The 13,746-nt window shown below is 46.8% G+C and overlaps 1 protein-coding gene across 1 annotated transcript in view; it reads left to right on the top strand.

Moving 5' to 3' along the window:
- FANK1 (fibronectin type III and ankyrin repeat domains 1) overlaps positions 1–10,274 on the top strand; it is a 125,676-nt gene extending 115,402 nt beyond the window's left edge. Inside the window, exons 8-11 of the mRNA XM_063433621.1 lie at positions 892–1,035; positions 9,847–9,924; positions 10,000–10,044; positions 10,132–10,274. Of these exons, the coding sequence (XP_063289691.1) occupies positions 892–1,035; positions 9,847–9,924; positions 10,000–10,044; positions 10,132–10,176 (312 nt within the window). The 3' untranslated portion in view covers positions 10,177–10,274. The remainder of the gene's footprint in view (positions 1–891; positions 1,036–9,846; positions 9,925–9,999; positions 10,045–10,131) is intronic.
- The last annotated feature ends 3,472 nt before the right edge of the window (positions 10,275–13,746 follow it).

Here is a 13,746-nt window from a genome sequence, read left to right as displayed (position 1 = left end):
CGGAGCTCAGCAAACCTGCGACCATCCGCTACCGTGGTTAGGCCACGCCCCCCAAAGTGATTTAATTTTTAATACTGCTTCATTCAGATAAAATAGTTTTGGTGACTACAGTGTCCCTTTGAGCTAAAGTTGTTTTGGTGACTACAGTGTCCCTTTTAAGTTATATGGATTGCAATCTTCATGCACAGTAAAGTGTCTAAATATTATTGTTTTTCATTTTACAAATCTCTTCCTGTGATTGTTGTAGTGATTATAGTACAAAGGATCTTTTGATGTTTTTTTTTAACCATTTTTATTTATCCATATTGTGGGGCATGTGGGGCATTTTTTGTAATTTTTTGTTGTTGAAATTTTTTAAACAACAGAGATCTCCAGACACCCAAAGCCTGTTGCTGCTCAGATAAAGTGATACAATTAAAAAAACAACATATGTAAAATAGATTCTTTTTAAATTTCTTCCGTAAAACCACGGGATCCTCCATAGACAGAGCCTAGTCATGACTGGGTGCTTGACAAAAGGTAACTCTGCTTTTTTTGTCAAGCGTAGGAAATATACGATGACAAAGTAAGTCCCTAGTTTCAGTATCTCTTTTGACTGGATTGTAGATTTAGTGATATTAGATTCTTAATGATATTAGAATTTAGTGATAAAGATTCTATCTTTCTGAAATATGCATTTTGGAGCGGAGGGTGACAGTGCTGCGAATACCGTATGATCGTGGTGAAAGCCACAAATTCCATATGTACTCAATGGTCCCCAAGACATCCCTAAACAACCCTTGCATAAGTGTTCAACAGAGATGGGATTTTCAAGCTTCAACACAGCTAGGAATCTTTTTGTTTAAGTTACTGTAGGTACTTAAACTTTAACACGTGTTTCTATTTCCTTAGGTTGATGTTAAAGACAATCGATCAGAGTGGACTCCATTAATGAGAGTTTCTGCAATTACTGGAAACACGGACATTGCTCAAATCTTGATTATAACTGGGGCCAATGTCAATGCAAAAGACAAGGATGGAAAGACGCCTTTGATGGTAAGGATCTCATTGTACAGCCTTATGACTCTATTATAGTAATTACCATTACGCAGAGCAATGGTGTGCTTGTTAAATGACCTGTTTAAAGAAGGAGTTTGAATTTAAAATTCATGTTTTGCCTCTACTTCAGTAATGGTTTTTTTTTTTTTTTTTTTTTGACATTCTTTATTTATAAAATTTTTTCAAAATAAGGAGGGAGACAGAAAAAAGAAAGGGGAGGGAGGGGGGGGGGGAAGCACGGTAAAGTTTACATAATACATTACATTTATGGACATCTTGATTGGCTATCTAAAGTCGAAAGCGGTTACCGCAATACCTTTACGGTTAAAACCAAGCCAGCCTGGCCTGTTTGAGTGGCTACGCCAAGTACACCTGCTAAATCTGTAACATCAGAACGATGGACATCAAGCCTGTTTGTACTTTTCCTGAGGGGGTGTAGCCCCGCCAAGTAGCAGGCAAACGGCACGGAAAGCAAGCCGATCTGGGGTAGCAGAGGAGTGTGTACCCAGTTCTGGGTCGGGAGATGGAGGTCATCTGTCCTGGGAGAATACCTGGCTCGTAGAGAGGGCTGGGTTCTATTCGCTGAAAACCGTGTCTTAGGACGGGCACAGGGAAAAGGGGGGTGGAGGGAGGGGGGGGGGGAAAGGGGGGGGGGGGCGGGGGGGGGGGGAAAGGGGGGGGGGCGGGAGGGGGGGGAAAGGAGAGGGGGGGGCAGAGCTGAGTCCGGGGCTATCACCCGGGGATGCGGAACACTACTGCAATTTCAATCGTCTATGTTATATTAATGGCAGAGTAGGCCGGTTAGGCCTGTCCATGGGCTATGTAGGACGTCCATGGAAACCACAGGAGTGCACATTTGTCTGAGCGGTCCTGCAGGGAAGCGGTCAACATTTCCATGTTGTGGATTTCTTCTACCTTGTCCACCCATTGTCTATATGTGGGCACTGCCTGGCTTTTCCAGAGCAGGGGGATGAGACTTTTCGCGGCAGAGAGCAGGTGTATCGTGAGCGTTTTCTTATACCTTTGAACCGACATGGCTGTGTGGTGCAAAAGCATTGGTAGGGGTTGCAGTGGGAGGTCTGGGTCTGCTATTTCGGTGATCTTAGAGTGTATCAGCCGCCAGAACGGGACAATGCGGGGGCAGTTCCACCAGATGTGGAGGGTAGTGCCCGGGGCAGAACCACATCTCCAGCATTCGCCAGAGGAAGTGCCAAACATACGTTGAAGCCTGTCAGGGGTTCTATACCATTGCGTGAGCAGTTTATAGCTCATTTCCTGAAACTTAGAGCTAATAGAGCACTTGTGGGTTAGGATGAAGATTTTGTCCCACTCCTGGGCCGTCAGGTGTGTCCCTGTCTCTTTTTCCCATTTTTCGGTGTATCCTAGAGGGCTTTCGTTACCCAGTGCTTGTAACATAGTGTAGAGATGCGATACGGCATGGTCTAGGTGTTTCCTGTCTGTGCATAGGCGCTCGAAGTCCGTCAATGGTCTGTGTATGTGGTCTAAACCCTGGAGGCTCATGTAATAAGTCTTCACCTGGTGATAACGGAACCTATCCAGTGTAGTCGGACTCTGTGCCGTTGTCACGTCAGTCAGCGGTTTAAGGGCTCTGTCTCCCGTCCATTGTCGTAGATAGATCCAGTCCGTCTGTGCGAAATTTCGAAAAGCCGCGGGGGGAAGGCCTCCTGCTAGTCGCGGGTTGTAAGTTAGGGGCGTGAGTGGGTTCGGGGATGTAGTGAGTCGGTGTGCGTAACGCAGTGTGCACCAAACCTTAAGGGTGGCATCGATAAGTGGGTTGTGCGTCCGGAGTTCCGCGAACGTGAGGGATCCAAGCCACAGCCTGGCTGGGATCGTCCCTCCGGCCTGGCATACCTCCATGGGTACCCAACGTTTGGCCCCAGGGCGTGCATGCCAGTCCACAACCCTTTGTAGATGTGTAGCGCGGTAGTATTGCTGCATGGAGGGCAGCCCGGCACCCCCGGCCGATTTTGGCCTCTCTAATGTGGCTCTACGGATGCGGGAAGCGGAGCGTTTCCAGATGAAATTGCGCATTTCCCTCGTAAGAGTGCGGAAAAACGCTTGGGGGATCGCGACAGGTAGGGCCGCGAATAGGTACAACAGTCTAGGGAGGACATTCATTTTAAGTGCCTGGATGCGGCCAAACCAGGTGAGGTATTGTGGTGTCCAGCGGAGAAGGTCTTTTTGAATGGACGTCAGGAGGGGTGGAAAGTTAGCTGTATACAATTGGGTCAGATCGCGTGTTAGCCAGGTGCCTAGGTATTTTAGTTTGGTAGGCTGCCAGGAAAAGGAGAACAGGCTTTTCAGGCGGTCGGCGAAACCGGTGTCATTAAGCAGTGGCATGGCTTCCGATTTATCAAGGTTGAGCTTGAGATTGGAAACTTGACGGTACTCGCGAAACGCCTGAAGAAGGTTAGGAATGGAGATCAGAGGTTGTTCAATAAAAAACAGCATATCATCCGCGTAGGCGGCCAGTTTGTGTTCCTCTGCTCCCAGCGACACCCCTGTAATGCCCCCATCCTGTCTGACCGCCTCCAGGAATGGTTCTAGAGAGAGGGCAAACAGGAGGGGGGACAGGGGGCAACCCTGGCGAGTGCCGTTACTGATGGGGAATGATTGTGTGAGGGTCCCGTTGACTCTGATTCGCGCTGTCGGTGTCGTGTACAATGCCGCCACCCAGGTGCACATTTGGGGGCCGAATCGAAAGTGTCGGAGGGTGGACGCGAGGTATGTCCAGTCTACTCGATCGAACGCCTTTTCGGCGTCCGTCGAAAGTAGGACAGCCTCTCTCCGCTCAGCTGTAACCGAGTGTATTATATTGAGTGCCCGTATCGTGTCGTCCCTGGCCTCCCTCCCTGCGATGAACCCTACCTGGTCAGGGTGGATCAGGTCCGGGAGAAGTGGGGAGATCCGTCGAGCTAGGGTCTTGGCAAAAAGTTTTAGGTCGCAATTCAACAAAGATATTGGGCGGTAACTCGAACAGTTAGTCGGGTCCTTCCCTGCTTTGGGGATTACCGTGATAGTAGCAGCTAAGGTGTCAGTGGGGAATTGCCCGCCTTCACGAATCGAGTTCAGCCCCAACAAAAGTTTTGGCAGGAGGGTGTCACTGTACGCGCGGAGGTACGCGATCGGTAGCCCGTCAGGACCGGGGGCCCTATGTGGCTTCATGAGTTTCAGTGTGCCTTTGAGTTCCTCAAGTGTTATGGGTTGCTCTAGGGCGTCTGATTGATCTAAGGTGAGTGTCTTGGAGATGTGTTTGGCGAGGTAGTCTGCGACCCTTTTCTGATGAGTTTGAGTGTCTGTCCCAGGCGTGGACTGCGATCGGTTGTACAGGTCTCTGTAGTATGTCTGAAAGGCGTCAAGTATCCCGTCCGGTCGTCTCGTGCTACGTCGGTCGTGTGTGTTCATTTTGTGAATGTGGTGTGCCCTCCTCTTTGCCTGTAACATCTTCGCCAGAAGCCTACCGCTTTTATTGGAATGTTCATAAAAATACCTGGCAGATTTCGTTATAGTGTGCAATAGACCCTGGGAAAGGTGATCTCTAAGTTCTCTCCGTGCAGCTGTCAGTCGTAGGTAGTCGTCGTCATCTAACGTTTGTTTATGCTTGGCTTCTAGGTCAGACACTTTAGTCGTGAGGTCTGTGAGGTGTCTGCGCCGGTCTTTTTTGCGCTGTGTACAGAGGGCGATGTAATGACCCCGTATAACACATTTATGTGCCTCCCAGACCGTCAGGGGGGGGGTGTCGGGTCCCTCGTTCGTGTCAAAGTACTGTGTGATCGTTTGGAGCGTGGATGCACGGACGGCTACGTCGTTCAGTAAGGATACATTGAGTTTCCATTGTCTGTCTCTAGGTTTATGGAGGGGTGAGCTCGTGCGAACCTTAACCGGTGCATGGTCAGAGTGGGTCGTGAGTCCGATATGAGCATCGTGGAGTAGTGAGAGGAATTCCTGAGGCATGAATATATAGTCGATACGACTGTAGTTGCGATGTACATGGGAGAAGTGAGTATAGTCGCGACCGTCAGGATGTGCGGTCCTCCAACAGTCCACTAGGCCTAGGCTGTTCAACGCTCTAGCTGCGGTTCTAAGGCAGTGGGGGGGGATTGTGCTAGACCCGCGAGACGTGTCTCTGAGCGGGTCAAGGGGCATATTTAGATCGCCCGCGACCACCAAAAGGCCCTCCCTGAATTTACCGAGTTTTGTCAGAGTGCGGGAAAGGAAAGTGTGTTGTCCACGGTTGGGGCTATATATGCAGGCAAACGTGTATTTGTGGTCAGCAATAGTCCCCTTAACGAAAAGGAAGCGGCCCTCGGGATCAGGGAGAGTCTCCGTGTGGCTAAAAGGCACAGAATTCGCTATGAGTATCGCTACACCTGCTCTCTTAGACGACTGGTGGTTGGCATAGTAAGCCAGATTATAACGGTTATTTTCAAGTTTGGGCGCGTCAAGGCCCCTGAAGTGCGTCTCCTGCAGGAAAGCCACAGACACTCTCTCCGACCACATACGGCGTAGCAGGTGGGAGCGCTTCTCCGGTTGGTTGAGGCCCCCGGTGTTATTGGACCAAAAAGTGAGCAAGTCTGGTGTAAATTCTGTCCGCACCCCGGGGGAAGGGGGATCCATAGTTGGGGGGGGGGGGGGGTGGGGGGGGGGGGAAGGATCAAAGAGGTAAGGGGGAAAAGGCAACTAATGAACCTAGACCGGTAGGTGGTGTTCAGGAGACTATGAGGGTCTAGAGGGTCTCGCTGAACCCCGGTCCTATGTACAGGGAGAGGTCAGTTGCGGGAGGTGTGGGGAAGTCCGCTCCCGGAGGTTGTCGCGGTGAAGTGTGGGTAGTCAGCACTCGTCATCCTCGGCACCCAACCCGCTATCTGCGGTTAGGTGTCAGGGATGTCACAGGTCGGGGGGGGGGGGGGGGGGGGGGGGACGAGTCTCGAGACATTGTGGTGGGCGGGCCAGGGGCGCCGCCGGCTGGAGGGGGCACACCTATGGCGCAGTCATGTAGGTGGGAGGTGGTGGGGGGGGGGGGGGGGGTCATCCACTTCATGATAGAGGTGAAACACAGCATATACCAAAAAAAGCAATTAAAACCTCCAACAATTACAGTCTACAATAGGATAGAGAGCTAAGCTTAACCCAAGGGGAGTCTCCGGGTTGACGTTGGGGGTGTGGAGGGGATCTGGGAGAGTGGTTTGGAAAAACATTGCAGAAACATAGTAATTTTCGAAATCTGAAACAAGGCTGCAAGCTGACATTGGTGGTTTTAGTTGTGTTCATAAAGATGCTAAGGGCAACCTGTGGGTAATTTAGTAATCACATCGCCTCTTGTAGAGCACTTGCGGGTGCGGTCCAATCCGCTCCGGTCGGACCCCAACAAGAGGCTAAACATGTGCGTGGGGAGTGTCAGGAACCCGGGTGTTACCACTTACACAAGCCATGGCATCTCAGCGTGGCACGTGGACCTGGAGTACCAATGGCTACTCGGTGGGGACATATCCAGAATACACCAATTTTAAGTGTAGAATGTCAGCGTACAGCCTCACCATATTTAACAAATAAAAGAACAAAACGTTGCAGAAACCAAATACGTCTATCAAGCGCCCTGTAGGGAGCGTTAACATGTGGACCATCTAAACCACAGCATTGTCCTAAGTAGCCTGGGCCCATGTGAGGTCCGATTCTGTCTGTGCGGGCAGCACGCAGAATGCGGGTAAGTCCGCGCGGGGCACACAACATGAACTGTATAGTCCGCACTAGGGGGGTCGAGGTCGAAACTTATTGGCCTTCACAATGGCTACGACTGTTAATGGGGGCAGGATAGTGAGTGCAGTGGTAGCGTGCGGAGGGGGGAAAAAGCAACCGCCCAGGTCTGGCTCACGGCATCACGTGGCGAGGGCCCCAAGTAGCAGGCTGTGTGTTATACAGATATTAGCTACACCTGCCCTGGAGGGGGGGGCATATGGCTTCAAGCAGGCAAGGGCGGGAGGGGGCGGTGCACTAAAGGTAGCAAGGGCATTGTAGGGGGAGCAGTGGGTGACTAGGCTGCCTGTTTCCTAATAAAAAATTTTTGTGTAGTCCTAACTAACAGAGTGGAGAGCTGGGAACATGTAAATGCAATTGTAAATACAATAGAAAGATAAAGATGTTACTGTTACCGGGAGCAGGAACCATCACCCGCAGGGGTGTTTAACTTACAGGTTGCAGATATAAGCTCATGCCCACGGAGTTCAGGAATGTACGGCCCAGTCCCCCACCCCACAATGGCAGAAGTAAAGCGGATAGCTGTGCGCGGCCTGCCAAGCATGCAGCACCCCATCCCCTGTGAGTCCCCAAGGTCCATGTTGCTAGGTGAGATTCCCGTCCTCGGTCCGGTCACTGGCGGCCTAGGACTGTGGATCTTGTCCCCCTATATGTCGCAGAGTGGAGTCGTTAGGTGCCGGCAGGAAACAAAAGTCCTCAACTGTTAAGCGGGTGACTGTTTAAAGTAGTGGGCCATGGTCTATGAGGCAGGGGTTCAGTAGGAAAGCGGTAAGGTCTCATTCTTCCGGGCCCTCCGGGCCGCCACGGCGTTGCGGGGGGGGTGCAGCATGGCCCCCTGTGAGGTTCTCTGCTGCCGGGTAAGGTCCAGTGGGGCGAGCAGGCGGGAACTCGAGAATCCAGTTCGGGATATGTACATGCGGCAGTCCAGCAGACTGTAGAAATCGGGGCACATCATTGGGCCAGCGTAGCGTGTGCCAGCGGTTCTCGGTCCTAGCTTGTAGGCTGAACGGGAAACCCCATTTGTAGGGAATCCGTTTTTCGAGCAACATGTTCGTCAGGGGTTTCAGTGCCCGTCGGGCATCCAGCGTGAGAGTCGACAGGTCCTGGAACAGCCAAACTTGGGTTCCCATGTAGGTGATCGTGCGCTGGGCCCTGGCCGCCCTCATTATGGCTTCTTTCTGCGGGAACGAGGAAAGGCAACATATAACGTCTCTGGGTAAGCCGTCTCTCCTGGGGCCCCGTAGAGCTCTGTGGGCACGTTCCAGTGGAATGTCGGCCGGTGGGTCGTCGCCTAGCAGTTGCCTGAAAAGGCCAAGCAATAGATCGTGGGGAGACTCGCCGTCCGCCTCAGGGAGGCCTCTCACCCGTATATTGTTACGGCGGCCTCTGTTGTCCAGGTCTTCGACCTGTCTACGCATTTCAAGCAGGATATTCCCTTGGCGTGTCATCGCCAGGTCCGTGGCCTGCTGGTGGTGCGTTGAGTGGAGGCGGTGTTCCTCCAGGTCGGTCACCCTCTGTTCCAGGACTGTTAAGTCCCTACGCACCCCAGCAATCTCCTCTCGGATGATGGTGCGTAGTTCAGTGATCATGGCAGCTTTATCACCTCTCGTAAGCATGTTCGCCGAGATGAGAGCTAAATCCCTGGACATCTGGGTAAAGGCATCTGCATCTGGTGTTCTCTCCGCGGAACCGGTCGTGCTGCTGGCGCTTGGGGAAGGAGGGGAGGTAGGCGCCATCTTGTCTGCGCCTCGTGTGCCTCCAAGTTGTTGTGGGGTGGACATAAACTCGTCCATAGGACCCAAACGCAGGTTCGTGTGGGGTGTGGGAGGGTGGCGAGGGGTGTTCCGTCTGGGTTTCCCCATGTGGGTCGCGGGTTTTGCTCTGTAATCGGGCTTATGCGGGTTGGGGCCTGGGAGCGAGTGCAGCGTGCGACTTACTCCATGAGCGGTCAAGCCACGCCCCCTCTCAGTAATGGTTTTAAGCTACCCGTACCTTATCTGCAGAATGTCTGCTCTAACAAACTGTTTAACTCTGCAACATTCCTATAAATGGATATCTCTTCTCTCCGTATCCTCTTTCTTTTCATCGGATCGTAACCACTGGTTTTGCAGCATTTATTGCGCTTCGGAATGCATATTATTTCTAAAGTAAAACTACAGGGTTGAATGTATCATTTTCAGAACTTAAAAATAATATGCCTGCCTGCCTTCCTGCTGCAGATAAAAATAGGCTCCTGTAATTTTTTTTTTTCCAATACCAAATATTTTTTTTTTTTTTTTTTTTAATCTTGTCCTTTAATTTTTGTGGTAGGACCATTCCGAAGTTGGAAATTTACATTTTGGGAGGATTGATGGATGTTTTGTAATTTATTATTTAGTGTTTATGTGATACCTGTAAGTTGGAAGACCACCTTTATTTTAGGAAGAGACTTTCTCTGTGGGGTGCCATCCTCTGACAAACTAATGATACATAGAAAGTAACAAAACATTTTTGTTTTTCAACTATTCACCAGCAGGAGATGAAGCATTTTTTATTTTTATTTATGATATTTCAATTATTTATGACCTGCGGATGAATGACATTCTGTTCAGCTTTAGAAATGCTGATTCTAGACATCTGAAATTTCTAGTAAAAAGATTTAAAGCATTATAAAATAAACATAATTCCGAGAAAGCAATATGAACTACAGTTTTATCCAAATAAAAAAAAGAAACATAATAACAAGATTTCAACTTCAATAAACAAATATATAATACGCATCTTATTGTGTCCAGAAATCCAGAATTTAGATGCCGTTGGTGATAAATTTGAGAAATTTTGGTTTTGTTGACTGTTGTCTGCCATTATTGCCAGAAACTACAAACTTTGGCAAAACTCAATTTGACAGAAAATCAGAGGATAACTCCGCCATATATAATGTGCTGTAGTGGTGATGGTGCCTAGTAAGCCCCTTTTGTTTATCAATGGAAATCTAAGCGAAGACATTTTTTTTTTAAATACATTGCTTCTGATTTCTTTTCTATTGATTTGTAGATTGCAGCATTAAATAACCACGAGAACCTTGTTCGTTTACTAATAGAAAACGGAGCCAAATGCGATATAAAAACCGAGGTAATATACAGTACATGGAAATAAATATTATTGTGCAAGCTACAGAACGAGGGTTAACTCTCTTTCTTTCCTTAGTACGGAATAAGCATAATGGACATGGCTAAAGCTTTTAACAGACAGGTAAGGAAAGCATTTTTATACATTTGATTTCTATAATTCTAACATGGCCCATTCCTGATTACCTTTTTTTTTTTCTTCTCCTGTTAGAGCGTGGTAGATATATTAGAGGAGCTGCAGAATGAACATCCTTAGGAACTTGCACGTATCGATCTCCATGCATTGACTAACACAGCGATCCCAGCAACCATGAATTTCTGTTTTGTTACATTATAACTATCGTTTCTTACACTCTCTATCAGGCCTGTCCAACCTGCAGCCCCCCAGATGTTGCTGAACTACAACTCCCATGATTCTTTTAATTAAACAGATAGCCAGGGAATCATGGGAGTTGTAGTTCAGCAACATCTGGGGGGGGGGGGGGGGGGGCACAGGTTGGACAGCCCTGCTCTATATTCTTAATTGACTATTGTTAAGCAGATTAGAAGACACAGGAATTTCAGTTTGTAGTCCAATACTTATTGATTTAGGGAAAACCAATGCCACAATTCCAGTAGCTCCAAATTGAACTTCATCCAAGGTAATGTCCAAACATGCAATTGGACATTACCTTGGATGAAAATCACCCCGCACTTAACTTTATTATGTGTTCTCAAGGCATACTGTGAGAAATTTGCCAATGGACTGAACATCAGTAACCCATTAAATGGACAATAATCACTATTTGTTTTATGATTCGTTTGCATGACGACAGATGTTGTGTAAAGATTTGAAAGCTGTACTAATTTTAATAAATAATAAAATGGAAAAGGCAAGAGTTTGTGCAAATGACAAATGAGTGTCATTGCTAAATCACTACAGAGAATCATGCCAATCTGTAATGGCCTTTTAAACCCTTAGATGTAACAATGGGACCTTTCAAGTGGGCAAAAATATTATGGGTTTATTTTTTTGTTTTTTAAAATTCTTTTATTTTTGCATTTTCAAGAAGTGACTGATTTACAGAAAAAGGGAAGAAGTAGGTTAGTACACTTAGTACATTCATGCACACGGTGTTCATGGTAGGTCGGAGGGTACCCCTTGTGGATCACTGGTTTCAAGCCTGCATTGTCCTAGGTTGTCTGTGGACCTTGCGGTCGGACTGTCTGGCTCCCTATTTGTTAGAGTCGAGGTTGCTGTGGCATGGGGGAAGTTGTCTATTTTGGGGAGGTCATAGTATCTGTGGTCCGGCCAGTGGTCGCTAGTTAGCATGATGGATTTATTTTAAAATGCAATTTGTATTGTTTGTTCTGCGCTCATTATTTATGTTCAAGGAACAGATCCCATAAAGGGTTTATTTATTTTTTCTATTATTTTGTTTTATAACCTAATTATTTTAGAAATGTTTAGTAAATATATTTTGGTCTGGGGCCACCAGCACATTTTCTAGTGAAGGGGTAGATCCCCAGATGTTGTAAAAGCAGATGTTGTAAAAGCATGGAAGCTGTTGTTTTTAACCCCTTAAGGACACACGACGTGTGTGACACGTCATGATTCCCTTTTATTCCAGAAGTTTGGTCCTTAAGGGGTTAAACATCTGGGGATACAGGTTACATAGTTACATAGCTGAAAAGAGACTTGCGCCCATCAAGTTCAGCCTTCCTCACATATGTTTTTTTCTGTTGATCCAAAAGAAGGCAAAAAACCTAGTCTGAAAAAAAAAACCACCCAAAAAACCCAGTCTGAAGAGCTTCCAATTTTGCAACAAACTAGGAAAAAATTCCTTGTTGACCCCAAAATAGCAGTCAGATGTCTCCTTGGATCAAGCAGCTATTACCCCACTAATGAAGGTGTCGACTTTAGATAGCCATTGAGCTTCAAATAATTAAAATGTTCTATGATTGCTGTGATAAAATGTTCTACCACAAGTGTGCAGCTCTAGAGGTTGTGTTCCAGCAAGAAATCTAGGCCTATGAACTCTTGATGCTGTTGAAGTTGCACAGATCATCAAGAAGAGGCTGTTTATCACTTAAATTCATATTTCCATTCAATGGAGAGTGGGTTTCGACATGGATCTGCTGAGCAAGATGAGTTTTGGACACAGGAAATTGGTCACAGGCAGCTTGACTATGCCAACACTTTGACAGAAGTGCCAGCTCAGGAAGCAGGATCAGCTGTCCAGCGGAGGATGGAGATCATGCTGTCCAAGGTACTAATTTACATTGTATACATGCAGTAAATGTTTTTTGTACCGGGGTAATAACTTGATATTGATGTACTAATTTCGGTGTCAACTGATATTTAAAACCATGGCATGCAGACTTCAACAGACATTTATGGTTAGTTATACAGTAACTTGACAGTAAATATTAATATGTTTTATTTTAATACCATGGTTTAATAGCTTTTATGCCTACACTGGTTCTACCAAGCAGCCTTCAAAAAAATAAAAAATAAAATAATTAAAAATCCAAGGAAATGCAATTAATTACAATTAAAAACCAAACTGAATTTTTATGGTTATAGCTCAAATTCTAAAATTCTTAGTCTGTATTTAAAAAAAAATAAAAATAATAATAATTAAAAAAAATCATAAGATAAGGTCTAGGTAGGGAAAGGCGTATAGTAATGGGTGGTGGCAGATGGGGGCAGTTCTTATGGGTGAGACTAGTAAACAAAGTAACATGTAGATTTCCATTGTAATCTACTGGGGACCATCTAGTGAAGGCATAGATCCCAGTTGTTGAGCCGATGCCCAATTTTTGTCACCCTACATCTAACCATGTACAGGGGTTGTGTAAAGCCTAGTAAAAAGGAGTGTAACTAGACCCACTGCTGTTTTGTGGATTCTTGTCAGATATTGGACTATTTCCAGGTCCTATTCAGTTATTTGGGTTCTATATAGATTGTGTTTGGTTCCTTGTCATTGCCAACACTAAGAGCCCTGAGTTTCCTCATTGATTACAGCACCATAGTGCAGCAGTCTATTCCAGGTGAGAGATGACTAAGCAGGTTATTACATGTTCTTTTTCTCTACAGGGTTGAACTATTTATTTCCCTTGTCCCCCTTATATCTTATAGGAAAGCTGTTTTTACTTATCTTTTTTACCCATGCTATGCTGGTCTTGCAATCAATCGTGATGATCTCAGCCAAACTACTGCTTTATCATAGGAAAGCATTGGGATGCTACCACATGGGTGGCAAAATGCCACACTACAGTAATCAGCATCTCCTCATAGAGATGCATTGTATCAGTGCATCTCAATCGGGAGCTTTCAGCGTCTCCATGCAGAGCGTGTATACACTGAATGTTAGTGCTGCACTAGAAGCACGTCTAGTGGCCGTCTGAGTGACTGCCACTAGAGGTGTAACTAGCCAGCAATGTAAACACTGCCTTTTCTTTGAAAATACATTGCTTACATTAACAAGCCTGCAGAGACAGGCTATAGACACCAGAACTGCTACATTAAAGGTACACTATAGTCACCAAAAACCACTTTAGCTTAACAACGTTTTCAAAGGGAGTTAGTCCCCTAGGGGTCCAATGTGGAAGTACATTCCGAGTCAAAGAGTGCTTTAGTTGTGAGCACCTCAGTGCCTCTGTGAGTGAGTGGTGTCCTCCAGGTCCCTGTAGGTTTATGACTTTGGGATGTGTGTCTATCGTCAGCATATCCCTAAATTGCGGGTCTGGTTTCCCCAATAATTTCACTAGAGTTGGTGCCCCTTTGCCACCCAGAATATCCAGGTTATGTGCCAATGGGTATAATGGTGATATGCCTGGGGAT

Source organism: Pelobates fuscus, chromosome 10 (genome assembly GCF_036172605.1).
Source record: "Pelobates fuscus isolate aPelFus1 chromosome 10, aPelFus1.pri, whole genome shotgun sequence".
Classification (NCBI taxonomy): domain Eukaryota; kingdom Metazoa; phylum Chordata; class Amphibia; order Anura; family Pelobatidae; genus Pelobates; species Pelobates fuscus.
The sequence above is the reverse complement of the archived record's forward strand: the minus strand, read 5'-3'. Positions and strand labels throughout refer to the sequence as shown.